The sequence below is a fragment of the Salvia splendens genome, chromosome 13 (assembly GCF_004379255.2).
Source record: "Salvia splendens isolate huo1 chromosome 13, SspV2, whole genome shotgun sequence".
NCBI lineage: Eukaryota > Viridiplantae > Streptophyta > Magnoliopsida > Lamiales > Lamiaceae > Salvia > Salvia splendens.
This window is the reverse complement of record NC_056044.1, coordinates 28,166,966-28,193,151: the sequence shown is the minus strand read 5'-3', so window position 1 is coordinate 28,193,151 and position 26,186 is coordinate 28,166,966. Positions and strand designations below refer to the sequence as shown.

Here is a 26,186-nt window from a genome sequence, read left to right as displayed (position 1 = left end):
CTCTTTCGGTGTAATAAAGTCATGCTGAATTGTACTTTTAAATATTAATATGCCAATGCCAGTACCTTAATATTCAAAAAATTGGTAATGATTAATTACAAGTTTTCTTAGAGAGCGATGTATTTAATTAGTTATAAACTTATTTTAATTTGTGACGGTGGGTTATAATAAATTAAGGCAAATGTGGATTTTGACTAGGTTGTCTCCGTGTGATGAACCATAATGCCATAAAAATGACTATTTTAAATTTGACTATTGCTCTTCCTTATTTCACCCCTTTTGGGATAAAATACAAAGATCAAACTAAGACTATAGATATTGGAGAGAGTTTTTATTAATTCATTTTCTTCTAATTATATAAATATATGATTTGATTATTGCAAAAATTACTACTACATTTTCCCCCCTTTTTCAAATCCATATTTCTAGTGAAATTTAAACAACGGAAACAAGATAGGAGATGATAAGAACTTAATTAAAAGGGACACATGTCCGTCCATGGGCGAAGTGGATCAAACCCTATATTAAATTACATTTAATAGTTAAGTAATGGCATTGATATCTAGTGACTAAATAGTGAATATTGAATAATTAACTACGTATAGAATTATGAATTGCGACTAGCCTTTTATCACGTTGATGATATATAAACTTTTTTTTTATTCCCATTCGAAATTATTGCTCTAATATCCCTCAAAAATAAAAAATAAAAAATAAAAAATAAAAAATAAAAAATAAAAAACTAAAAGATCCCCAAAAGATTGAGTAGTGGAGTCTATTTAAAATATGTTAATCCATTATTCCTTGCCTGTAATTCACTTAAATTGTTATTGGGCCTTGCATATAAATGCGTTATTGGGCTCAGAAATACATTATTTATTGATCAGAGAAATATTCCCATGAACGCAGCATCACGCTCCATTGCCTGTAACTTCACCTCAGCCAAGCAAACCTCCACGTCGATACCGCCATCCTCCACCGCCGGCAAAACCACAACCAACCCATCAAATTTCTGCGCTTTCCCACTCCTCACAGCAATCGGTTTCCCCCACCCGAAATCATTCCCGTACACATCATCCCGCTGCGAACCCCCCACAACCACACACGGACTACTCTTCGCCATTTCCTCTAACGTCACAAACTCCACCTTCTCTTCAACGTATCGCGCTATTTCCTCACTACTCTGCTGACAAACCAGCTCACTGATCTTGACCGCAGCTGCGCCTAACCCATTCTTCAACAGATCAGCCTCACTAATCGCCGTCGCAGCAACATAAGCCGCGTTCCCGAAATACCCCTCCGGCAGAGACATTCTTCCCCTTGCGCCAATCGCCATCATTATCCGAGTTTCTCCGCCGCTCGAGTGGCCGCAGCGTGTGGTGCTCTGCCATAGATGGGCCAAGACTGCTTGCAGAGAAGATATTTTGTGATCGGTCCCAGCTTCGGAGTTTGCCTCGGCCTTAAGCTCAGCCACATTTGCTCCGGTGAAACGGAACACCCTCTGTGGCAGCGATGACGGAGGGATAAGGTTCTTCTCCAGCGTGGGGAGATGGATGCGTCTATTCGCTGACATAAAAATATAGACGCAATTATTTGTGTTATAAATTTTTAAAAACACCATAAGTTGGACACTAACAATATGGACGCAGAAAGTGATATATTATATTATTACCCTCAGCGGTTTTGCTAGGATACCAGCGGTCGAACACTGGGACGTTCGAGATCGTGTCGGAGCCGCGGGAGATCTCGGACCAAGAGTTGATGAAATGCCAGAAGGAGGTGCCGTCCACGACGGCGTGATTGGCGGTGCAGCCGATGAAGAGGCCGTCCGCGAGCTCGGTGACTTGCACCGCCAGCAGAGGCTTCGAAATCCCTTCCGAATAGTTGGTGTCGTTGAGCCGGAACAACGAATGCACAATTTCGGGTATGTACTTTGGCTCGATGATGTCGGAGATGGAGACGGATGCTGCTGCCGCGTGAGTAAACTCGGCTCCTGCGTTATTGCAGTCAACGAAGAAGCTTGCCGTGCTGTCATCATATCCGGTGATGGCGAACCGGCCGGCGAGCGGCGGAAAGAAGGCTAGTGCGCGGGAGAGGGAGTTTTTGAGGTGCTGGATTAAGTTTTTGTGGGATTCAGAGTTTTGATAGATGAGACCTTTTTGAATATGATTTGTTTGGAGTAGTCTTAAATCCCAAGTGGTGAGATCAAGTTTTGACATAAAAGGAGCACTTATGCTTCCAACAAGACATGAAGAAACAATATCAACTTTTGCCATCTTCCAATTAATTCCAATTTGTGGTGTGTGAGCATTAAGTTTGGCAAGAAAAGATTAAATAGAGAAATGGCTCTAGAGGTCAAAGATGATGGCCATGACTCACTGTTGATAATGCAAACCATAACAGATTTGAGCTGTCAATTTAGTCGTTGCACATGTGATAGCATTTGAATTTACGGCAAACCAATAAATTTGGATGATTAGTATTTTCTTGTGATTCTATAGTTTAACATGTTTGCATACATAGTATTTAAGAAATTTATTATGCTTGACAGATCATTACAACATCAACAAACATTGATTTTCACTATATAAAGATGAAACTAACAACTTAAATTTGTATGAAAAGTTTAGGTAACAAACTCTTCCTTCATGGCAAGGGAGAGAGGAGCTAAGGTGGCTCCACTGCCCACGGTAGCTCCGGGCAGGGCCACAGCTCTGCTCCCGATCAATCCGCCTCTCTTCACAACGACCTTGCCATACTTGACCTTACCCTCATCGCCCTCGTAGATGTGCCCAAACATCAACGCTTCTCTTCCAACAACACCATTCTCTTGTATTTCCATCAGTTCCGGATTCAACGCAGCTCCCATGCTGTCAACGTACGCGCCGCCATCCCACGCAACATCCGATCCCATCGCCTTCAACCACAAGTTGAAGATAACCGAACCGCTCGTCATTTCCATCAAATACTCACCAACCAATGTCTTTATAGCCTGCCAAATAGTGTCCATGAATATCCCAATACTCCAAATCGGTTCAATTTTGCCCTGTTTCTTCTTCCCTACAAGAATCCATTTGCTCACACCACACACGAGCCCTGCTAGAATGCCTGACCAAACCCAAAAAAATGGAAGCAAATACACCATCTCTACTCCCTTCATCTTGTTCAAGTAGAAGATGAAGTTCAATGGTGCAAATGCCACCAATCCCATCACAAAATAAGGCAGGAAAACCTGTAGGAATGGCTGAGCAGACATCAGCCAAAATGTGAAATACCAAGGCCTTACAAGAGTTACTTCCTTGACAACAGAGGCGGCCGCCATTGGGCACCCGGAGAGGTCGACCTTCACATCCGACTGATTCAAGAAAGCCCTCCAAGCCTCCTGGAGCGGTTTCTTCTTCCTCAGATGCTGGCATATCACATACACTACTGACCGGCCGTGATCCATCGATGCGCTCTCGTTGCACGACGTGGCACGGATGACATCAACCTCAGGGCATTTGAGGAAAGGGTTGAACTCTATATCATCCGATTTTTGTTTTGTAAGGACTTGATCAATGGTCACCTCTCCTACATCAAGGTGTGGAAACTCTGTTTCATCCCACGGCTTCGTGCAGTCGAGGGCAGCCTCACGTGTTATTTCATCATCCGGGATGGGGCGGATTTGGAGCTGCAGGACGTACCTGACCTTATCCAGAGAGGGAACTCGCTGTTGGAAGTCGTCAGCGAGGAAGAGGCTAGGGCGCTTGTCTCCCTCGTCTCTAGGAATGGCTCCCGTCTCTGGTGGAAGTACGCCGATTGGCTCGACTTTCCCATTCTCCACACCAATTTCTCTGTCATAAGGCCTCAACTTGAATTTAACATACATTTCCTTACCATCTCTGAATCTAAACAACCTGCATATATTTGAGTAGTAATGGAGCTCAGTGTAAGAATCTGCTCTCCTCAATGAGTCCCACATAGCATCCCTGATGTGTGGAGAATGCTTCACATACTCTTCCTTCGCCGCAGCTCCACAGACAAGCCACGTTGCGAATTCGCCTATGCTTCTCGCGTGAAAGGCATTGCCAGTCTTGAGTGTAAGATCAAGCAATGGAGATGGTTCAGCATCTCCGTTGTTTGAAATGATCCTCAGCGCTGCTCCGCGAGGATCAAGGCTGGCATCATCGTCCGAGCTTAAGCAGTTGCTATGCCGAAGAACGACACAATACTCCTTCCCAGGGGAGAAGATTTCATGATCTGGTAAGCCTAAAACATTATCATACATCCTCAGTGATCCTTTCCCGGCTGCACCAATGCGATGGAAGTAGCGCGAGTTCAACTTGAGCGTCGAGCTAGCAAGATTAGCAGCAAGGCTTCCTAAGACCTTCTTGTATTTCATGTCCATCTCCTATCCTGTCGTCGAAGGCGTGCAGTGTGTTCTTGACCATGACAGGAGATGGAGAGCCGACAAAGACGCCGCCTGCTTGAAGGAGTCTGTTCGGAGGAGCAACTGAAAGTGCCCCAAGAATGACATCTTTCTCAAGGACAGAGCCAGGGAGGACTAGGCCTTGGCTGCCTACAACCGAGTTATCTTGTATCTCAATCCCACCTGAGGCGTACCCTCTTGAAGAGTAATAGCCTGGCACGACATGGCTGAAATCGCCCAAGTGAACGCCATCGCCTAATGAAACGATGTCTGGATCCGAGACGGGGTTGATGGGTCTGATGGAGCAATGCTTCCCCACTTTGGCTCCCATACACCGCAGGTATGTGCAGAAAGCCTCTGTCCCTGATAGGAACTTTGCGAATCTCACGTGGCATGTCGTCGCAATCCTGTGCAGAAACCAAGTAACAAGAATTGATCTTGAACAACTATTCATATATCTTCTGAAGTAGGATTTCAGTAGGCAAGTAAAGCAGCTGAAGATAGGCCGTAGGCAGTGTAGCCCAAGGCGATGTAGAGGGCGAAGACGAGAGGGTTTGGAGGGGGGGATGCTAGCCATCACTGTGTATGCAACAATGGTGTAGGGAAGCCAGTGAAAAGCTCCACATAAGCAAATCAAAGCAAAGTGTTGAATGGTGGGAGGCTTTTGTGATATCCAGAGATAGATCAGATATGATGCGGCCGCGGCTAAGCTGCCGATACAACCAACTGCATAGATCCCAACCAAGTGACTAGGGATACTACAACATGGGTTTTTGTCCAAAATAATACAGTAGATAAAATTAACTATATGGTGACATAAAAAATAACCACTAAGATGTGGAATATCTCTCTGAATTTGAATATTCCTTGAAAATAAACTGGGATATTCGAAGAAGTTTTAACACTATGTATTCGGCCATTACTGGCTTTTCATTTCAATCTTACAAATTTGACGGTGTAGTTTATGATGAATTCAAGCGTTACCATTCAAAAAATAAATTCAAGCATTAGTGTGATTAACCTTGTATTTTTCTCTGACCTGTTAAAACCTTTGAAAAAGGGAACTTCATTTTACTAAGGAAAATAAAATTGTTCAAACTTTTGAAAATCAAAACCCAGCTGATCAGATGGCTTTTTACGTTGACTTTGAATCTTCTATACATGTTTATCACCAACTATGATGATATATCATGGCCATAATGATGTATAATAAATAATAGTAGTAATAATAGATGCCTGAAGAAATTTGTGTTGAAAAGGTTATACATGCCGGTCATGATACTTAATCCTCAACCTATATATTCTGTTCGTCCATTAATATAAAATATTGAAATATGATTAATGGATAATGGGCAAATTATTAGAGAGAGAAACCGACTAAAATGAAATATAATTATTGATTATGGACTGATGAAGTATAAGAGAAGGTTCAAACTAGTCCCTTTTATTGTTAGTCCATTGGTTTCATAGGTGACATTTTCATGTCACACAACGAAATTAGTAATTCTACACATTGACTGTAATAAACTAATTAATGTGGTAACGATAAGAGAGACTAATAATAACCATATAGAATTCGAGAGGGTTTCAGATTGACTACTAAATTTACCAAAGGGCAGCAGAATAGTTACCAACAGAAAGAAAAAATATTTATTTTATTTATAGCTAAAGCTTATTTAAAGATTTGTATATTAAGTTACCGTCCGTTCTTTCAAAATTTTAAAACTTGTTCAGTAAATCAAAAATATAAATCTCGCTCAATCAAGAGAAGAAAATTATAAAAAACCGTAAAAAGTAAATAAATGTAGTCAATGTACCATGCATCATAAGGAAAACATAGTTTTCTATACCTTGAAGATTAAGAGAACTAGAAGATCGAGCTATGCTAGTTTGGACAAGTAAATAATGATTTAATTTGTAGTTTAATTTAACTACATGTATCACAGATGAAATAATATAAGGAATTTGTGTACATATATAAGACAGGTGGCCGTGCATTTGCCAGATGGAAGTATGTATTTGCCAAATGTACATAATGCATTAAGTTGTATCACCTAAATTAGTTGAAGAAACGTTACGAGCAATATTTATTAATTTTTTCTCAAGATATATATATATACACACACATGCAAGTGTAGACGCTGATCGAAGAACTAATTGAAAGTTATATTGTTATCCTATTTTTCTACTAATTTGTACTCCAACCATTCCATAGTAGTGCACACATTTCTTTCTGGCACGAAGATTAAGAAAAAAATGTGTAATATATGAAATAAAAAGTTAATAAATTAGGAGAGATTAAAAATTAGAGAGAATAAAGTAAGAGAAAGAGAAAAGTAAGAGTAAGAAAATGTGTAACTCCCTCCATTCCATAAAAATATGAACATAGGAAATTAAGACAAAATTGGTAAAGTAAAAGAGGAGAGAAAGAATAGTTAAAGTAATGTTAGTGGATAATTGGCCCCACATTATTATTAGTGTTTATTTTTATGGGACGAACGAAAATGGAAAGCACACATATTTTTACGTGACGAATAGAGTATTTTTACTAAAAAAAAAAAGAAATGACTGTACTACTACGGGATGCCCAAAATGGAAAATAACTCTTCTTAAAAAAAACTTCAAATAAAGTAGCTTCGTAGTGTTTGTAGCCAACTCTAACAAAAAAAAGTTAGGCCCGGCATTTAATTTAGGGTGTCTATATGCCTATATCCAATGAAAATATGTTTCATAAAAACTAGTATATGATTTTGTTGCGTTTAAATTGAGATAAGTGTTAGTCAAGAATGTGCACACAAAATTTTTGCGTCATTACCTAGTGGGCTAGTTATCTTAAAACTTCCCGAAATTAAAAAAACGATTTAATTAACAAGGTACAGATTCATTACATTTTAGGCTTTTAGCACTCGTGTGGCAACAATAGTGTTTTATGACTCCATTTCTGAAGTTGGGCCCTTATTCATATATGCAAAATCTAACAATCTTTTTTATCTATCAAGTTCTGATATACACGAAAAATGTAACCTTCTGTAAAAATAATGGACCTATCTAAACAACCAAAAGGGATCTTCTTAATATAGAGGACTTTTTCCAAGATATATTCAAAATTTCATACTTAATAGTTTGGGGCTTCCTTAAAAAATAAAAACCCCTCCAAAAAATGGCATATGCTGCTTATAAGCGACGAGCACACGGTATTTTTTAGTAAAAGGCGAAAGAATAGTCCGCTATGTGTACAACGCGCAACTGCATAATATAAACAGATCATTCGCCTTCTCATTTTATATTTGGCACTTGGTTAGTCTTGTGTCTCACTGTCCCTCCCGATGTGGGACATTTCACTCTACATATATGTTTATAGTGAAGAAGTATAGAAATGATATGCTCTTAAATGAGGAGCTTAGCTATATACCTTGCTGGGCTGGGGATGAATCCTCAAGCTATCTATGGGGCTCCTCTTCACTGCTATCTACTGCGATTGGGCGGAGGGAAAGAAGCCGATTGTGATGAAGAAGCTTGGGGAGATGGCTGATCTATACTATATACATAGCCAAATTTCTTGGCAGTTTGTGACAGTAGATTCAGTCAAAGACGATTCTCTGTATTGAGATTTTAACTGATTAGTCTTTATTATTTCAAAACTGTGCAATGGGCTTTGAGCTTATATGATGAGCTCACTTAGCTTCTATTTCCCTTATTGTGAAATGCTTGAGCAGGCAGTTTGTGACACCCTGTACTGATGTCACTAAATCACGTTTAAAACTTGCTTTATTATCATGGTTGGTTGAAAACAACTATAAAAGCGTAGTCAGAGCCTCCTTAAATGAGTACTATTACAATATAATTTTGAGCATAAATTGTTGACAGTATCCTTGTAAAGAATGTCCTCACACTAAAGAGGTACTCCGTATAAGAAGAGGATTACAACTAATTTTTGAATTTTTTTTAAATATAAGTATTTCAGGGTTCTCCTTAAAAGCTACAAATACACGGTATTCTTTAGTAAAAGGCAAAAGAATAGTTTGGTATGTGCTCAACGCAGGCCGCGTGATTTTACAAGAAGAAGTTGGCCCTTATTTTAAAGTGGCACTTTGGTATTCTTATGTCTCTAGCTGTGGATGTGGGATAGGGATACGTATCTCATTCGAACTCCAAAAACTGGGCGTCCTCCCTTTTATCGCCTCTCTCTCTCTCTAGTCTCTCGTCACTAACACTCACACCCCCTTATTATTTATCCCTCCTGCAAATCCAAATCTGGCCTAATCCCCAGATTCTGGTGGCGGTGGAAGGATTAGAGCCAATTGCTCTAAGAACTTGTGATGGATTGGAAAGTTATGAAGTGTTGGAAATATTGTAGCCTTTACACAGGAAAACTCTTGCTATTACAAAAGAATAAAACTGGAAGGTAAATATAACAATAAAAATTACAACGAAAGTAAAGAGATACAAACTATAGTATTCTTCAAGTCGAGTCGAGGTGACCCTCTCTCCGCAAGACGAAATACGCCCCGGCTAGTGCTCACGGATTGACGTAATGTCCCAAAGATGAAACGACTTTCCTCCTATCGAGTTGAAGCACCTCAAACTCGTAGGCTCCGGCGAACTTGAATTGGAGACGAGAACCGAGCTAGACAATGCTCCTAGAATGCCCACTAGAATGCTTAAATGATGTAGAGAGAAGATTTGTTTTTGTTGTGTCTCCTTCTCCTCAAATCAAGCCTATTTATAGGCTAGGAAACACAAGTGAAAGGTCTTGTAATTAGGGCACCTCATAAAGGTTACACCATGTGAAAAGCCAAAGGCCTAGCCTTTTGAAATTATCACATGTGTTTTCCTACAACCCCCTACATTGGTTAGAGCGCTGCAAGCTCAAACCAACACTAGACATGTATGCATGTATGCAGACTCTTTTGCTCAGTTCTCAGGAAACGATACTGTATTTGGAGAGGTAACTTGTGGTTTTGAACCTTCCATAGTCAACACTATCGGACATACCAGCGGACTAGTGGACGCGATGCCTTGAACTATTCCTCTTTGGTGTATGCCTAGTCAATAGCATTAACACAATATTGTCTCAACTCCATCAGTTCTCACGTTTGTGTCCGTTTCGGCCGTGGAACACCTCTTTGGAATTCATAAGTGACTTACTCACACGAAGCGGCCTCACTTCTCACTTATATAGGTGATTCTTTCATGAGTATCCTGCCATACTGCATCTCCCTGAGATTTCAAGAATCATTAAAAGTCAAAAGACTTAACCTCTTACCACCTGCAGGTTACAACACTCAATGCTTTCTAAAGAATGAGCGAAGATTAAAATCTTCTGAGTGTTACAGCTAGATTTGTATAGCTTCGTTTTCCCATTGAACCAATCCCATGGGATCTCCAATCGTATGGTTGGGTTACCACTATACTCATCTTTTAAAATGTGGTTTTCAGTCCCATTCCTTTTAGCAATTTATGCATTTGATCACGGTTTAAACCTTTTGTTAACGGATCCGCTAAGTTATCCACTGACCTTACATAGTCAACTGTGATAACACCACTTGTGATCAATTGTCTGACGGTATTATGTCGCCGACGAATATGTCGAGACTTACCATTGTATAAGCCACTGTGTGCTCTACCTATAGCTGCTTGGCTATCACAGTGTATCACTACTGTCGGCCTGACTTCTTCCAACATGGAATATCTTCTAGGAAGTTTCTAAGCCACTCGGCTTCTTCCCCTGCTTTATCCAAAGCGATAAACTCAGATTCCATGGTGGAACGAGCAATACACGTCTGTTTCGTTGATTTCCACGAGACAGCACCACCCCCCACAGTGAACACATACCCACTTGTAGAAAATGAGTCTTTTGAATCAGAGATCCAATTTGCATCACAGTACCCTTCAAGTACTTGGGGATATCTTGTGTAATGCAACCCAAAGTTAAGAGTATACTTCAAGTATCTCAAAACTCTACACAGAGCTTTCCAATGTTCCTTACTTGGGTTGCTCGTAAATCGGCTCAACTTGTTTACAGGATAAGCAAGATCAGGTCGAGTACAGTTTGTGATAAACATCAAACTTCCTATGACCTTTGCATACTCTTCTTGAGCAACAGAATCACCCATATTCTTGCTCAGATGAACATTGAGCTCCAAAGGAGTCTTTGCTGGCTTACAATCAAACGAGTTGAATTTCTTAAGCATTTTCTCAACATAATGAGATTGCGTTAAGGCAATTCCCTCATTAGTCCTCAATATTTTGATTCCAAGAATCACATCAGCTAGACCCATATCTTTCATATCGAAATTTCTTTTCAACATGTTTTTTGTCTCGTTAATAATAGCACTATTGCTGCCCATTATCAACATATCATCAACATACAGACACACAATAACAAAACCGTTATCTGTGTTCTTAATGTAAACACACTTATCGCACTCATTGATAGTGAATCCATTTGCCAACATCACGTTGTCAAATTTCAAATGCCATTGTAATGGTGCTTGCTTCAACCCATATAATGACTTTACCAGTTTGCATACTTTACGCTCTTGCTCAGGCACAACAAACCCTTCGGGTTGTTCCATATATATTTCTTCTTCCAGATCACCATTCAGAAACGCAGTTTTCACATCCATTTGGTGAATCTCAAGATTGTGCAAAGCAGCAATCGCAAGAAGCACCCGAATGGAAGTGATTCTCGTAACAGGTGAATAGGTATCAAAAAAGTCATGCCCTTCTTTCTGCTTAAAGCCTTGGACAACTAGGCGAGCTTTGTACTTATCTATAGTACCATCGGGCTTATATTTCTTTTTCAGAATCCACTTGCACCCTAAAGGCTTACAGCCTTCAGGCAAGTCTACTAACACCCAAGTGTTATTTCTCATGATGGATTCAATTTCACTGTTGATAGCTTCTTGCCACCACGCCGCGTCTGGGCCAGACAGAGCTTCCGCCAATGACTTTGGTTCGTCATCCAACATAAAAGTTATGAAGTCAGGACCAAATGTTTTAGCAACTTTAACTCTTATACCACGTCTTGGTTCAACATCCTCAGGACTTGACCTCGTCCTTTTTGGAGGATTAGAACTAGTGGATTCATCCATCATTCTTTCACTAGAACGATCCTCTTGCCTCTTGCAAGGGTATACATTCTCAAAGAATATAGCATTCCTTGACTCAATCGTTGTTCCTTCAGCCACGCCAGGCACAGCTGACCTATGGACTAGGAAACGATAGGCACTACTATTAAGTGCAAGGCCAATAAAGATGCAATCGACTGTTTTAGGCCCTATTGCAACTTGTTTCGGAGGTGGCACTTCTACCTTTGCTAAACACCCCCACACTTTGAGGTATGAATATGAAGGTTTATTCCCTTTCCACAACTCATAAGAGTCACATCCCTATTTTTTAGTGGAATTTTATTCATGATATGATTCGCTGTTAACACAGCCTCCCCCCACATGTTCTGGGATAAACCAGAATTAATCAACAGAGTATTCATCATCTCTTTAAGTGTTCGATTTTTTCGTTCAGCAACTCTATTTGACTGGGAAGAATATGGAGCCGTTGTTTGGTGAAATATACCACTTGCATGACATAATTCTGCAAACGGGGCTACATACTCACCGCCTCTATCACTTCGAACACACTTAATTCGACAATTAAGTTGATTTTCGGCTTCATTTTTGAAGTCTTTAAACGCTTCAATTGCCTCATCTTTACTTCTTAATAAGTAAAGGTAACAATACCTTGTGCAATCATCTATAAATGTGATGAAGTACTTTTTACCACCTCTAGTTTGCACAAATTTTAAATCACATGCGTCTGTATGGATTAACTCTAGAGGTTTTGTGCTCCGTTCTACCGAGCGAAACGGTAGCTTGGTCATTTTTGCTTCAACACAGACTTCACATTTTTCTTGTGAGTTAAACTTATCTACTTTTAGTAAATTAAGATTTACTAATCTTTTTATAGCATTTAGATTTACATGTCCCAATCTTTTATGCCATAAATCAGAGCATTCAAGCAAATAGAAGGATGTATCATCTTCCTTATTTCTTAATCCTTTTCCACGGTGAATGACCGTAACATTCAGCTCAAAAAGCCCATTCACTAGGTGACCTTCACCTATGAACTTTTCATACTTGGTCAATATAACCTTTTCACACTCAAATTCTAGTGAAAATCCATGATTTACTAGAAGTAAGCCTGACACCAAATTATTTCGGATGTCTGGGACATGCAGCACATCCTTGAGGGTAAGAACCTTTCCGGATCCTAATTTTAGGAACACATTACCCACACCAACCACCTCGGAAGAGGCTTGGTTTCCCATACGTACTTTTCTACCTCCAACAGATTTGTAAGTAGAAAAAACGTTTCTCTCGGAGCACACATGACATGTGGCACCCGTATCAACAAACCATTCATTTGGATTATTACCATGGTCCACGTCGGAGACCACTGCGATCACCTCGTGATCTTTGTTGTTTATAACAACACGTTCAAATAATTTGTACAGTATTGTTTCGAACAATAAGTACACAATTATATTGAACCAAATGTGCATTGGTATATTCATCAACCCATGCATCCCAATTACTACTACCAAATCTAAATTGGTCTTGCTTGTCAAATGACAAACGATAAACATCATTCTCAAGAGAATAGATCTCAAGGAATTAACCACTCCATAGCGCATCGACATTGCGACCGTTCGTTGCTTTATTCCAGCTTTGAATTTCATGTTTCCTCCGGCATCGGTCGTCATGATTTCAACAAGAGTACAATATTTCGTCTTGCGATTGTTGGAAATATTGTAGCCTTTACACGGGAAAACTCTTGCTATTACAAAAGAACAAAACTGGAAGGTAAATATAAAAATAAAAATTATAACGAAAGTAAAGAGATGCAAACTATAGTATTCTTCAAGTCGAGTCGAGGTGACCCTCTCTCCGCAAGACGAAATACGCCCCGGCTAGTGCTCACGGATTGGCGTAATGTCCCCAAAGATGAAACGACTTTCCTCCTATCGAGTTGAAGCACCTCAAACTCGTAGGCTCCGGCGAACTTGAATTGGAGGCGAGAACCGAGCTAGACAATGCTCCTAGAATGCCCACTAGAATGCTTAAGTGATGTAGAGAGAAGATTTGTTTTTGTTGTGTCTTCTTCTCCTCAAAACAAGCCTATTTATAGGCTAGGAAACACAAGTGAAAGGTCTTGTAATTAGGGCACCTCATAAAGGTTACACCATGTGAAAAGCCAAAGGCCTAGCCTTTTGAAATTATCACATGTGTTTTCCTACATGAAGAAGGTTGGGGAAATGGCTGATCTATATATATAGCCAAATTCCTTGGCTGTTTTGAGACTGTAAATTCAGTCAAAGACCTTTTAACTGATTTGTCTATATTTCAAAATGTGCATGATTAATTTGATTCTCATCAAATTTCTGTTGGAAATATTGCAGCCTTTACACGGGCAACCCTTGCTATTATAAAGAACACAAAAACTGGAAGGTAAATGAAACAAAGTAAATACAATAAAAGGAACAAGATGCAAACTATATTCTTCTTTAAGTCGAGTCGAGGTATCCCTCTCTCCGCAAGACGAAATACGCCCCGGCTAGTGCTCACAGATTGGCGTAATGTCCCCAAAGATGAAACTACTTTCCTCATATCGAGTTGAAGCACCTCAAACTCGTAGGCTCCGACGAACTTGAATTGGAGGTGAGAACCGAGCAATACAATGCTCCTAAGATGCACACTAGAATGCTTGAGACTAGAGAAAGGGAGAATGATTGTTGGTGTTGTGTCTCTATCTCTCAAATCCACACCTATTTATAGGATATGAGTGGCCACATGAGAGGTCTCGACATTAAGGCACCTCATAAACACTTGGAGGTTGAAAAGCCAAAAGACTTAGGAAAAGGAAAGGTTTTGAGACCCTTCTAATTTCTCACATGTTTTTCCTACAATCCCCCACATTGGTTAGAGCGCTGCAAGCTCAAACCAACACCAGACACAAATGCATGTATGTAGACTCTTTTGCTCAGTTCTCAAGAAACGATACTGTATTTGGAGAGGTAACTTGTGGTTTTGAACCTTCCATAGTCAACACTATCGGACATACCGGCGGGCTAGTGGAGGCGATGCCTTGAACTATTCCTCCTTGGTGTATGCCTAGTCAATAGCATCAACACAATATTGTCTCAACTCCATCAGTTCTCACGTTTGTGTCCGTTTCGGCCGTGGAACACCTCTTTGGAATTGATAAGTGACTCACACACACGAAGCGGCCCCACTTCTCACTTACATAGGTGATTCTTTCATGAGTATCATGTCATACTGCATCTCCTTGAGATTTCAAAAATCATTAAAAGTCAAAAGACTTAACCTCTTACCACGTGCAGGTTACAACACTCAATGCTTTCTAAAGAATGGGCGAAGATTAAAATCTTCTGAGTGTTACAGCTAGATTTGTATAGCTTCGTTTTCCCATTGAACCAATCCCATGGGATCTCCAATCGTATGGTTGGGTTACCACTATACTCATCTTTTAAGATGTGGTTTTCAGTCCCATTCCTTTTAGCAATTTATGCATTTGATCATGGTTTAAACCTTTTGTTAACGGATCCGCTAAGTTATCCACGGATTTTACATAGTCAACTGAGATAATGCCACTTGTGATGCCTTACGGTATTATGTCGCCGACGAATATGTCGAGACTTACCTTTATAAAAGCCACTTTGTGCTCTACCTATAGCTGCTTTGCTATCACAGTGTATCAATACTGCTGGCACTGGCTTCTTCCAACATGGAATACATTCTAAGAAATTTCTAAGCAACTCGGCTTCTTCCCCTGCTTTATCCAAAGCGATAAACTCAGATTCCATGGTGGAACGAGCAATACACGTCTGTTTCGTTGATTTCCACGAGACAACACCACCCCCCCACAGTGAACACATACCCACTTGTCGAAAATGAGTCTTTTGAATCGGAGATCCAATTTGCATCACAGTACCCTTCAAGTACTTGGGGATATGTTGTGTAATGCAACCCAAAGTTAAGAGTATACTTCAAGTATCTCAAAACTCTACACAGAGCTTTCCAATGTTCCTTACTTGGGTTGCTCGTAAATCGGCTCAACTTGTTTACAGGACAAGCAAGATCAGGTCGAGTACAGTTTGTGATAAACATCAAACTTCCTATGACCTTTGCCTACTCTTCTTGAGCAACAGAATCACCCATATTCTTGCTCAGATGGACATTGAGCTCCAAATGAGTCTTTGCTGGCTTACAGTCAAACGAGTTGAATTTCTTAAGCATTTATCAACATAATGAGATTGCGTTAAGGCAATTCACTCATTAGTCCTCAATATTTTGATTCCGAGAATCACATCAGCTAGACCCATATCTTTCATATTGAATTTTCTTTTCATCATGTTTTTTGTCTCGTTAATAATAGCACTATCGCTGCCCATTATCAACATATCATCAACATACAGACACACAATAACAAACTCGTTATCTGTGTTCTTAATGTAAACACACTTATCACACTCATTGATAGTGAATCCATTTGCCAACATCACGTTGTCAAATTTCAAATGCCATTGTAATGGTGCTTGCTTCAACCCATATAATGACTTTACCAGTTTGCATACTTTACGCTCTTGCCCAGGCACAACAAACCCTTCGGGTTGTTCCATATATATTTCTTCTTCCAGATCACCATTCAGAAACGCAGTTTTCACATCCATTTGGTGAATCTCAAGATTGTGCAAAACAGCAATCGCTAGAAGCACCCGAATGGAAGTGATTCTCGTAACAGGTGAATAGGTATCAAAAAAGTCATACCCTTCTTTCTGCTTAAAGCCTTGGACAACTAGGCGAGCTTTGTACTTATCTATAGTACCATCAGGCTTATATTTCCTTTTCAGAATCCACTTGCACCCTAAAGGCTTACACCTTCAGGCAAGTCTACTAACACCCAAGTGTTATTTCTCATGATGGATTCAATTTCACTGTTGATAGCTTCTTGCCACCACGCCACGTCTGGGCCAGACAGAGCTTCCGCCAATGACTTTGGTTCGTCATCCAACATAAAAGTTATGAAGTCAGGACCAAATGTTTTAGCAACTTTAACTCTTTTACCACGTCTTGGTTCAACATCCTCAGGACTTGACCTCGTCCTTTTTGGAGGATTAGAACCAGTGGATTCATCCATCATTCTTTCACTAGAACTATCCTCTTGCCTCTTGCAAGGGTATACATTCTCAAAGAATATAGCATTCCTTGACTCAATCGTTGTTCCTTCAGCCACGCCAGGCACAGCTGACCTATGGACTAGGAAACGATAGGCACTACTATTAAGTGCATGGCCAATAAAGACGCAATCGACTATTTTAGGGCCTATTGCAACTTGTTTCGGAGGTGGCACTTCTACCTTCGCTAAACACCCCCACACTTTGAGGTATGAATATGAAGGTTTCTTCCCTTTCCACAACTCATAAGGAGTCACATCCCTATTTTTTAGTTGAATTTTATTCAGGATATGATTCGCTGTTAACACAGCCTCCCCCCATATGTTCTGGGATAAACCAGAATTAATCAACAGAGCATTCATCATCTCTTTAAGTGTTCTATTTTTTCGTTCAGCAACTCCATTTGACTGGGGAGAATATGGAGCCGTTGTTTGGTGAATTATACCACTTGCATGACATAATTCTGCAAACGGGGCTACATACTCACCACCTCTATCACTTCGAACACACTTAATTCGACAATTAAGTTGATTTTCGGCTTCATTTTTGAAGTCTTTAAACGCTTCAATTGCCTCATCTTTACTTCTTAATAAGTAAATGTAACAATACCTTGTGCAATCATCTATAAATGTGATGAAGTACTTTTTACCACCTCTAGTTTGCACAAATTTTAAATCACATACGTCTGTATGGATTAACTCTAGAGGTTTTGTGCTCCGTTCTACCGAGCGAAACGGTAGCTTGGTCATTTTTGCTTCAACACAGACTTCACATTTTTCTTGTAAGTTAAACTTATCTACTTTTAGTAAATTAAGATTTACTAATCTTTTTATAGCATTTAGATTTACATGTCCCAATCTTTTATGCCATAAATCAGAGCACTCAAGCAAATAAGAGGATGTGTCATCTTCCTTATTTCTTAATCCTTTTCCACGGTGAATGACCGTAACATTCAGCTCAAAAAGCCCATTCACTAGGTGACCTTCACCTATAAACTTTTCATACTTGGTCAATATAACCTTTTCACACTCAAATTCTAGTGAAAATCCATGATTTACTAGAAGTGAGCCTGACACCAAATTATTTCGGATGTCTGGGACATGCAGCACATCCTTGAGGGTAAGAACCTTTCGGATCCTAATTTTAGGAACACATTACCCACACCAACCACCTCGGAAGAGGCTTGGTTTCCCATACGTACTTTTCTACCTCCAACAGATTTGTAAGTAGAAAAAACGCTTCTCTCGGAGCACACATGACATGTGGCACCCGTATCAACAAACCATTCATTTGGATTATTACCATGGTCCACGTCAGAGACCACTGCGATCACCTCGTGATCTTTGTTGTTTATAACAACACGTTCAAATAATTTGTACAGTATTGTTTCCAACAATAAGTACACAATTATATTGAACCAAATGTGCATTGGTATATTCATCAACCCATGCATCCCAATTACTACTACCAAATCTAAATTGGCCTTGCTTGTCAAATGACAAACGATAAACATCATTCTCAAGAGAATAGATCTCAAGGAATTAACCACTCCATAGCGCATCGACATTGCGACCGTTTGTTGCTTTATTCCAGCTTTGAATTTCATGTTTCCTCCAGCATCGGTCGACATGATTTCAACAAGAGTACAATATTTCGTCTTGCGATTGTTGGAAATATTGCAGCCTTTACACGGGCAACCCTTGCTATTACAAAGAACACAAAAACTGGAAGGTAAATGAAACAAAGTAAATACAATAAAAGGAACAAGATGCAAACTATATTCTTCTTTAAGTCGAGTCGAGGTATCCCTCTCCGCAAGATGAAATACGCCCCGGCTAGTGCTCACGGATTGGCGTAATGTCCCCAAAGATGAAACGACTTTCCTCCTATCGAGTTGAAGCACCTCAAACTCGTAGGCTCCGGCGAACTTGAATTGGAGGCGAGAACCGAGCAATACAATGCTCCTAAGTGCACACTAGAATGCTTGAGACTAGAGAAAGGGAGAATGCTTGTTTGTGTTATGTCTCTATCTCTCAAATCCACACCTATTTATAGGATAGGAGTGGCCACATGAGAGGTCTCGGCATTAAGGCACCTCATAAACACTTGGAGGTTGAAAAGCCAAAAGACTTAGGAAAAGGAAAGGTTTTGAGACCCTTCTAATTTCCCACATGTTTTTCCTACAATTTCTTCTCTATAAGACCATCTCCATCGGTGACCATGGAGAGAAGGTCACCCACATAAGACAAAAAAGATGCAATTAAAAATAATTCTAAACAAAAAAACCCAACCCAACCCTTTCTTCCATTGTCACCCTGCCGGCCCAAGTAAAAAGTGGGTGTCATTGACACATGTTTTTCTCCTATTGGACAATATTGATTACTTTTTTTTATTTCTTTACTTTTATTTATTGATTTATTTTATCACTAGTTGTACAAATTTGGTCACTAGTTTAATCTTGAACATTTTACACTAAATTAATTTTTGATTTTTTTATTAATTTTAGTTATGAATTTGTTTTATTCAATTATTATTATATTTATCCATATATCCTTCCAATACTCATTGTGAAACGTTATTCCAAAAAAGCCATTTGAATTAATTTATTTTAGTTATTAATTTAATTTATTTAATTATTATTATTTTGTCTTTATATATCATTTCAAAACTCATGTGAATTATTCTTCCAAACATTCATGTGAGCCCCTCTTCTGAAAAATTCATGCGAACAAACAATTAAATATGTACTAATGTTTATCTTGTTTAAGCTAGCTTTTTTTTTCACTCTTCATTTGTATTTTGGTTTGTTTATTTCTATTATCGCCTTGTATTTTTTAATGTGTGTAATTTATTATTATATTGTGCTTTAATTATTTGAATAGCTAATATTTTCTGTTTTAAATTTGAATCATATATTTTTTATTATAATTTTTAGACATTATTTAATATATATAAATTAACTATAAATTAAAATATTAATATAAAATATATGAAAAAGAAAATATTTAATTGGGTTGGGTTGGGGTCACTGATGGAAGTAAAAAAGTTGATGGGGGTTGAATTGAAGGAGAGCTGTGTATGTGGAGGATAGAGAAATGAATATTTTATTAAAAAGTTGATTGGGGTTGGGTTGGGTGAGTGTCACGGATGAAGATAGTCTAAGCTTAGAGCATCCACAGTGGGCCCCCTATCCTCCGCCACATCAACATTTTATCCTCCTACCCTTTTGCCTGCAGTGGGATGTCCTATAGTCCTCCCTATAGCATTTTATTTATTTGATAAATAAACACCACAAAATTTGAATATAAAACATCATTTCATCGAAAGTTCATAGAGTACAGTACGAAATAAAAAAAAAAACTACAAATTTAACGGTCGTGGCGGTTCCAAATTTCTTCAACCATGTCGGACATGAGCCGAGCATGGTCTTGTTGGTTGCGCATTGAGGCATGTCTAGCTAGAACCTCATTGTAGCTCGCCGGTAATCCCCGAACGTGGGGCGGGGTCGCCCTGCTAGAGCTAGATCCAGCTTCATTATCGCTCCAATCGGTGACTCTTCCACCTTCGTGTTCGACTATCATGTTATGCAAGATGATGCACGCATACATGACATCGGCGATGACGTCCTTGTACCAGAATCGCGCCGGACCCTTCACTATAGCCCACCGCGCTTAGAGCACACCAAATGCCCGCTCCACATCCTTCCGCACAGCCTCCTGCTTTTGCGCGAATAAAACTCTTCTCTCACCGATTGGGCAGATGATCGTCTTCAAAAAAATAGGCCACCTCGGGTATATGCCATCGGCCAAGTAGTACCCCATATGATGTTGGCGTCCGTTTGCAGTGAACTCGATGGCCGTGCCGTTGCCATTGCATTGCTCGGTGAAGAGATATGAGGAGTTCAGGACGTTGATGTCGTTGTTCAACCCCGCCACACCGAAGTAAGCATGCCAGATCCAGAGCCGATGGTCAGCGACGGCTTCGAGGATCATCATCGGGTGGTTGCCCTTATATCCACTAGTAAATTGGCCGCTCCACGCCGTATGGCAATTCTTCCACTCCCAGTGCATACAATTTATGCTCCCTAGTATTCCAGAAAAGCCGTGCACCGTCTCATGCATCTTTATCAGGGTCTGGCAATCGTCAGTAGTCGGCCTTCGCAAATATGTGTCGCTGTAAGTCTCCACAACTCCCCTACAAAATTTCTTCAGGCACTCGCGGCCAGTTGTCTCCCTGACGTGAAGGTACTTGTCGAACATATCCGCGGTGGTGCCGTACGACAACTGCCGAAGAGCAACCGTGCACTTCTGCAACGACGTAAGTCCGGGTCTGCCGATGCCATCTTTCCGATACTGGAAGTAAGGATCACGTGCCTCCAATGTGTGGACAATACTAAGAAAAAGATCTCGCCTCATCCTAAACCGGCGGTCAAAAACCGTTGGGCCCCACCGTGGTTCCTCCGCAAAATAGTCTGCGAACAAACGTTGGTGAGCTAGGTCGTGATCGCTGCGGACAAACGTCCGACGACGAATCGGCCTCTGGATCTGCTCCGCTTCGACCTGCTCCACCGCTTCACACTCGCGCTCTATTTCGGCCAAGCATTCCGCCGCAGCCTTATGAACGCAATCAAACAGGCCCGAGTAATGCCCTCTGAGGTACTCCAATCGTCGTCGGGTCTCATTTTTTTAGAGAGAGAAAGATTAGAGTGTGGGGAAAAGATAATTGATGAGAGATGGGAGAGAAAAGTGTGAAAAAATAGAATGAAAAGTGAGGTATATATAGAAAAAAGAAATTTAAAATTTTTTTAAAAAAAGAAGCAAAAACGCGTTGCATCGTTAGCGGTATCGTCCGCGTCGCCAGCAATGGGGACGCCATCGTCCGCGGTATCGTTTCGACGCCATCGTCCGCGGACAATGCATAGGGCGCGGACGATGCATCGGGCATCGTCTGCATGGCTACAGTGGCGGACGATAGCACGCCCGATGCATCGAGTGGACTACTGTGGATGCTCTTATATGATCACAAACTCTTGGCCACATTATAAATATAAACAAGATTTAATTAAGACAAAATTTAAATATAAATATTTTAGAGGGTCTCCTAGCAAGAAGACACCCCTCCAAAAGTAGTGTATGCCATTTTCAAACGAGGATCACACGGTAATATTTAGTAAAAGGCGAAAGAATAGTTCGCTATGTGCTCAACGCGCAACTGCATATGTTTACATCTGTAATTGCCTAGTGTTTTATAGTGACACTTGAATATTTCTTGCTCTCTATTGATGGGAATTTGACCACTTTCAACCACCCAGATGAAGAGCTCAAGAAACTAGGCGCCTTCTCCGCCTCTCGGGGCAGCATCGATTGTTCGTGTTTTGCAGATAAATCGCATTGCTGAGACGAAAGGTGCAGCGTATTCCTTCCTCTTAATAGGATTTGAATACTACATTTCTTGTGTTCAAGATTATGAAAAAACTTCTTATATTTTGAAGTGAGTTTTAAATTAATTTTGACTTGGGAACATCATTATATGTACATACGTATTATCACTTAAATTCCACATCTATCAATTTCAGTGGTACATCATTATATGTACATACGTATTATAGAAATAAAATGCCGTGACGAGATTTTCCTCATTGTCGACTTAGTGTAACTCCACATCTTCTTCAACGCCGTGATCAACTCGCAACTTTCCGCCACAGTTAATTAAAATGCAACCATCCATCCCTAGTGTCGGCTTGTGAGATATAGGGCACGCAGCAGAGAAAGAGTGACAGTTGTTGATTAATGATTATACAATAAGTTTTTTTAACTATTTTATAAATATTTTATAATTAAAATTGGTGCCATGCAAGGTCGATTTCGTTATATGGAGTATTAGATTTAATTTTGGTGAAGAATTAAATTATAAAGGAATTGTACTAATAACTTTTAAATTCATATATTTATTGTACTATTAACTCTTATATTGTAGTGACAATATAAGAGTGACAATTATTGTATGTATTCCATTGTTATGTATTTGAAATTCAAAATCATGAACAATACTAGGGATGGAAAAAATGTTGAAATATCAAATTTATTAATATATCAAAAAATAGTAAATATTGAACTTTTAGTACACCGTGTGTTTCAGTACAAATATACTCCCTGTCCATCAATATAAAAAGACAATGTTTGACGATACAAGAATTTAAAGATGAAAAGTGAATGGAAAAGATTAGTAAAATATGATAGTACTTTTATATATTTATTTTATAATAAAATTTGAGTAAACTAAAAGTTATAGAATATAAGATCTATTATAAAAAATAATATAAAAATAAATTAGACATTTATTTTTAGACGGATAAAAACACTCCAAGATGATAAGATTTATATAGATCAATTGCAATCAATTTTCACATAGATATGGTTTCTAGAAACTCCGCGTCATCTTCCATCGCCTGCATAGTCTCCGGTGCTAGGCAAACTTCGGCGTCGATTCCGCCGTCAGCGGCGGCCGGATAAAGTTTGATATTCCCATCAAACCGCTCAATCGTTCCACTCAGGGCGGCAATCGGCTTCCCCCATCCAAAATCGTTGTCATACACATTATGCCGATGCGAACTCGCAATCATCACCACCGTGCTTCTTTTCGGCGGAGGAAAACCCCCAAATAGCACAGGCTTCCTCACCCAACTCTTAACTGTTTTGACAACCGCTTCGCCGCCTTGCGCAGCAACATGATCGTTCATCTTCCTCGCCGCGTGCCCCACCCCTCTCTCCAGCATCTCCGACGCACGAGTTCTTTCTTCTTTTGTTCTAGGCAAATAATGGAATTCCAATTTAATGAAGGAGAATAGATTTATTCTGAATGAGGGAGTGACGCATAATCGTTGTGCGTCGTTATTAATAAACGCACAACCCTTATGCGTCGTTCTTTAGTGACGCACAAGGGTTATGCGTCGTTTAACGACGCATAAAGGTTATGCATCTTACCTTAATGACGCATAACCCTTATGCGTCGTTAAGTCGGCTTTTAACCCCCTGCGGGCTAACGCAGCGCACAGAACACACTTTCACTTCAACTCTCGACGATTTCAGGCGATTTTAGGCGATTTTCGGCGATTTCTCCATAAGATCCGGTAATTTGTTCATCAATTTAGCTGCATTCATCATTATTCATGTTTATTTTGCTTTCATTTGTTAGTTTTACCCAATTTATACAAATTAGGGCTTGTAGGAAAAATGTCCATAATTGTCGTTGTTTTAAATGTTTTTGATGCAGAAATCATGCAAGTATTTGTGAGTTTGTATTGGGGTGGTAGAGTAGTTCAACTACCACATATGGGTATTGGTTATGAACCACCTCGTCCGAGGAGCTCCATCATATTAAATTCAGGTGTTTCCTATTCTAAATTGGTAGCAATGATCTGTGATGCGATGAGAATAGATATGAACCAACACACAATTGAATTATTATGGAGACAATGTATAGTCTTTGCTTCCGGTATGAGTTATACATGTTCTGTGATTTGCAATGATGAAAGTGTAATATTTATGTTCAACAATGCTCAAAATTCAAGTGGGTGTATTGAATTATTTGTTGAGTATGCACCGGTAAGGAGTGCAGAAATCCCACCAGTTGTTGATTATGGTATTGGATCATCTACGAGGTTTGAACAAATGAGTTTTGACTGTGGTATTGGATCATCTGCGAGGGTGGACCAAATGAGTTTTGATCGTAGTATGAATGAGCAGAGAGATGTTGTAGATGTTGTAGGTGTTGTTGATGTTGGTGTTGGATTGAATGATGAGGTAGATGTTGCAGATGATCTTGATGAGCCACGGCCACTATCTGAGACAGAGCCAGACCCCGATCTCAGTGATGGTGATGGTGCTGATGATGTCGGTGGTAGTTCTGATGATGAGATAGTACCATGTAAACCTGTTATGCAAGGTGAACAACCACTTCCGGAATACAATCCTAGTGGGTTTAGATTCTTTCGTGAATTACCAAGTCGTCCTTCTGGAGTATCGGATGATGTGGGTGGTAATGAACACAACCTTTTGTATTGGAATGAGAATGAGCCGCATCGGATTGTGTTGGGAACAAAATTTGATTCCAAGCTACACGTGAAGACTGCTATAACTATGTGGAGTTTGTGGAATGAAAAACAGTTTAAGGTTGTCGAGAGCAAATTAAGAAGGTGACATGCAATATGCAAATTTCCAGCAGGAACGACAGTAACAGGGGCAGACATCATCAGCACCACTGACGCTGAAAAGGCGAGGGAATGTAAGTGGGAGGTTTCAGTTACACAAAGGTCGCATGACGATATGTGGGAAGTTAGGAAGTGGAAGGCTCGACATACTTGTATAGGCCATCGTGCTAATAGAGATCATGCTAACTTTGCATCCCCAATGATAGCTCTGTTGATTCGACATCATGTGCGACAATGTGCCGATTTCAAGGTCTTCTCAATCATAGCTGATATTCAAGACAGATTTGGTGTGTTAATCAGTTATAAGAAGGCGTGGTATGCAAAGAGAAAGGCTATAGAGTTTGTATACGGTGGATGGGAGGAATCATTTATGCAGTTGCCAAGCTACATGTTTGAACTCCAGTCACAGAATATGGGCACAATTGTTGAGTGGAAGCATAACGATCTATTGAGTCAGAGGCGTACAATGGTGTTCAACTATGTTTTCTGGGCATTTGGGCCTGCAATACATGCGTTCCAGAAGGCCGCACCGGTGTTAACAGTGGACGGGACTCACCTCCGAGGAAGATTTAAAGGTAAGTTGCTTGTTGCTTGTGGTTTTGATGCTAACAAGACATGCTTGCCTATTGCATATGCTGTGGTGGATGAAGAAACCAATGACAGTTGGTCGTGGTTTTTGGATCATGTCAGAACTCATGTCGTGAAATACGAGAGGGAGGTGTGCATTATATCAGATAGGCATAAAAGACTCTTGAATGCAATGGAGTCTGAAATCATGACAAGGGCCCCGCAGATACACCACAAATTTTGTTTGCTTCATGTGAGGGCAAATGTGTTGAAGAAGCACAAGGGCCCCAATGTGAAGGCCATTATATGGAAGTTGGGGGTCAGTTCTCAGGAGCGTAAATTTGCAAGAAGACGTCGAGCACTACATGATGTCAACAGTGGTGCGGTTCGAATGCTGAATAGGATTACAAAAGAGTGTTGGTCACTGTGCTACGATGATGGACTTAGGTGGGGGGTGGCCACAACAAACATGTCGGAGTGCTACAATAACGTCTTGAGAGGTGTGAGAGAGTTGCCGATTAGAGCGTTGGTTGATTTGACATTTTGGAGGACGGTAAAATGGTGGGTGGAAAAGAAGACAACAATAGAACACACCGAAGGTGAATTAACCCCATGTGCGAGGGACAGACTTGCTAAGAATGACTTAAAGGGGCGAAAACATTACATCACTGTAATTGACAGAGATACATGGAAGTACCATGTCCGAACTCGAGGAAGAATAGAAAAGGGAGTGTCAAAGGGCAACA

General features: G+C 40.1%; 1 protein-coding gene, 3 non-coding genes and 1 pseudogene across 4 annotated transcripts; all 5 read right to left on the bottom strand.

Annotated features, from left to right (window-relative positions):
- Positions 1–759: 759 nt before the first annotated feature.
- LOC121761090 (uncharacterized acetyltransferase At3g50280-like) lies at positions 760–2,381 on the bottom strand. Its single transcript, XM_042156681.1, has 2 exons — positions 1,673–2,381; positions 760–1,566 (listed from the first exon to the last, which is right to left on the bottom strand). Exons 1-2 carry the CDS (start codon positions 2,274–2,276, stop codon positions 884–886), a joined length of 1,287 nt encoding a protein of 428 aa, XP_042012615.1. The 5' UTR covers positions 2,277–2,381; the 3' UTR covers positions 760–883.
- A 245-nt stretch (positions 2,382–2,626) lies between these two features.
- Positions 2,627–5,354, bottom strand: LOC121760822 (annotated as a pseudogene).
- Positions 5,355–7,537: 2,183 nt separating this feature from the next.
- LOC121763123 lies at positions 7,538–7,656 on the bottom strand. The gene has a single exon (XR_006042367.1). It is a non-coding gene; the product is annotated as a U5 spliceosomal RNA (small nuclear RNA).
- Positions 7,657–8,339: 683 nt separating this feature from the next.
- LOC121763128 lies at positions 8,340–8,454 on the bottom strand. The gene has a single exon (XR_006042373.1). It is a non-coding gene; the product is annotated as a U5 spliceosomal RNA (small nuclear RNA).
- Positions 8,455–21,758: 13,304 nt separating this feature from the next.
- Positions 21,759–21,878, bottom strand: LOC121763127. The gene has a single exon (XR_006042371.1). It is a non-coding gene; the product is annotated as a U5 spliceosomal RNA (small nuclear RNA).
- Positions 21,879–26,186: the final 4,308 nt, after the last annotated feature.

Excerpts from the sequence above, each read along its gene's own strand:
- LOC121761090 (XM_042156681.1), bottom strand. The coding sequence starts at position 2,276 with ATGGCAAAAGTTGATATTGTTTCTTCATGTCTTGTTGGAAGCATAAGT. Across the intron at positions 1,567-1,672 it reads TCCTAGCAAAACCGCTGAGG|CGAATAGACGCATCCATCTC; the intron begins GTAATAATATAA and ends TTTTTATGTCAG.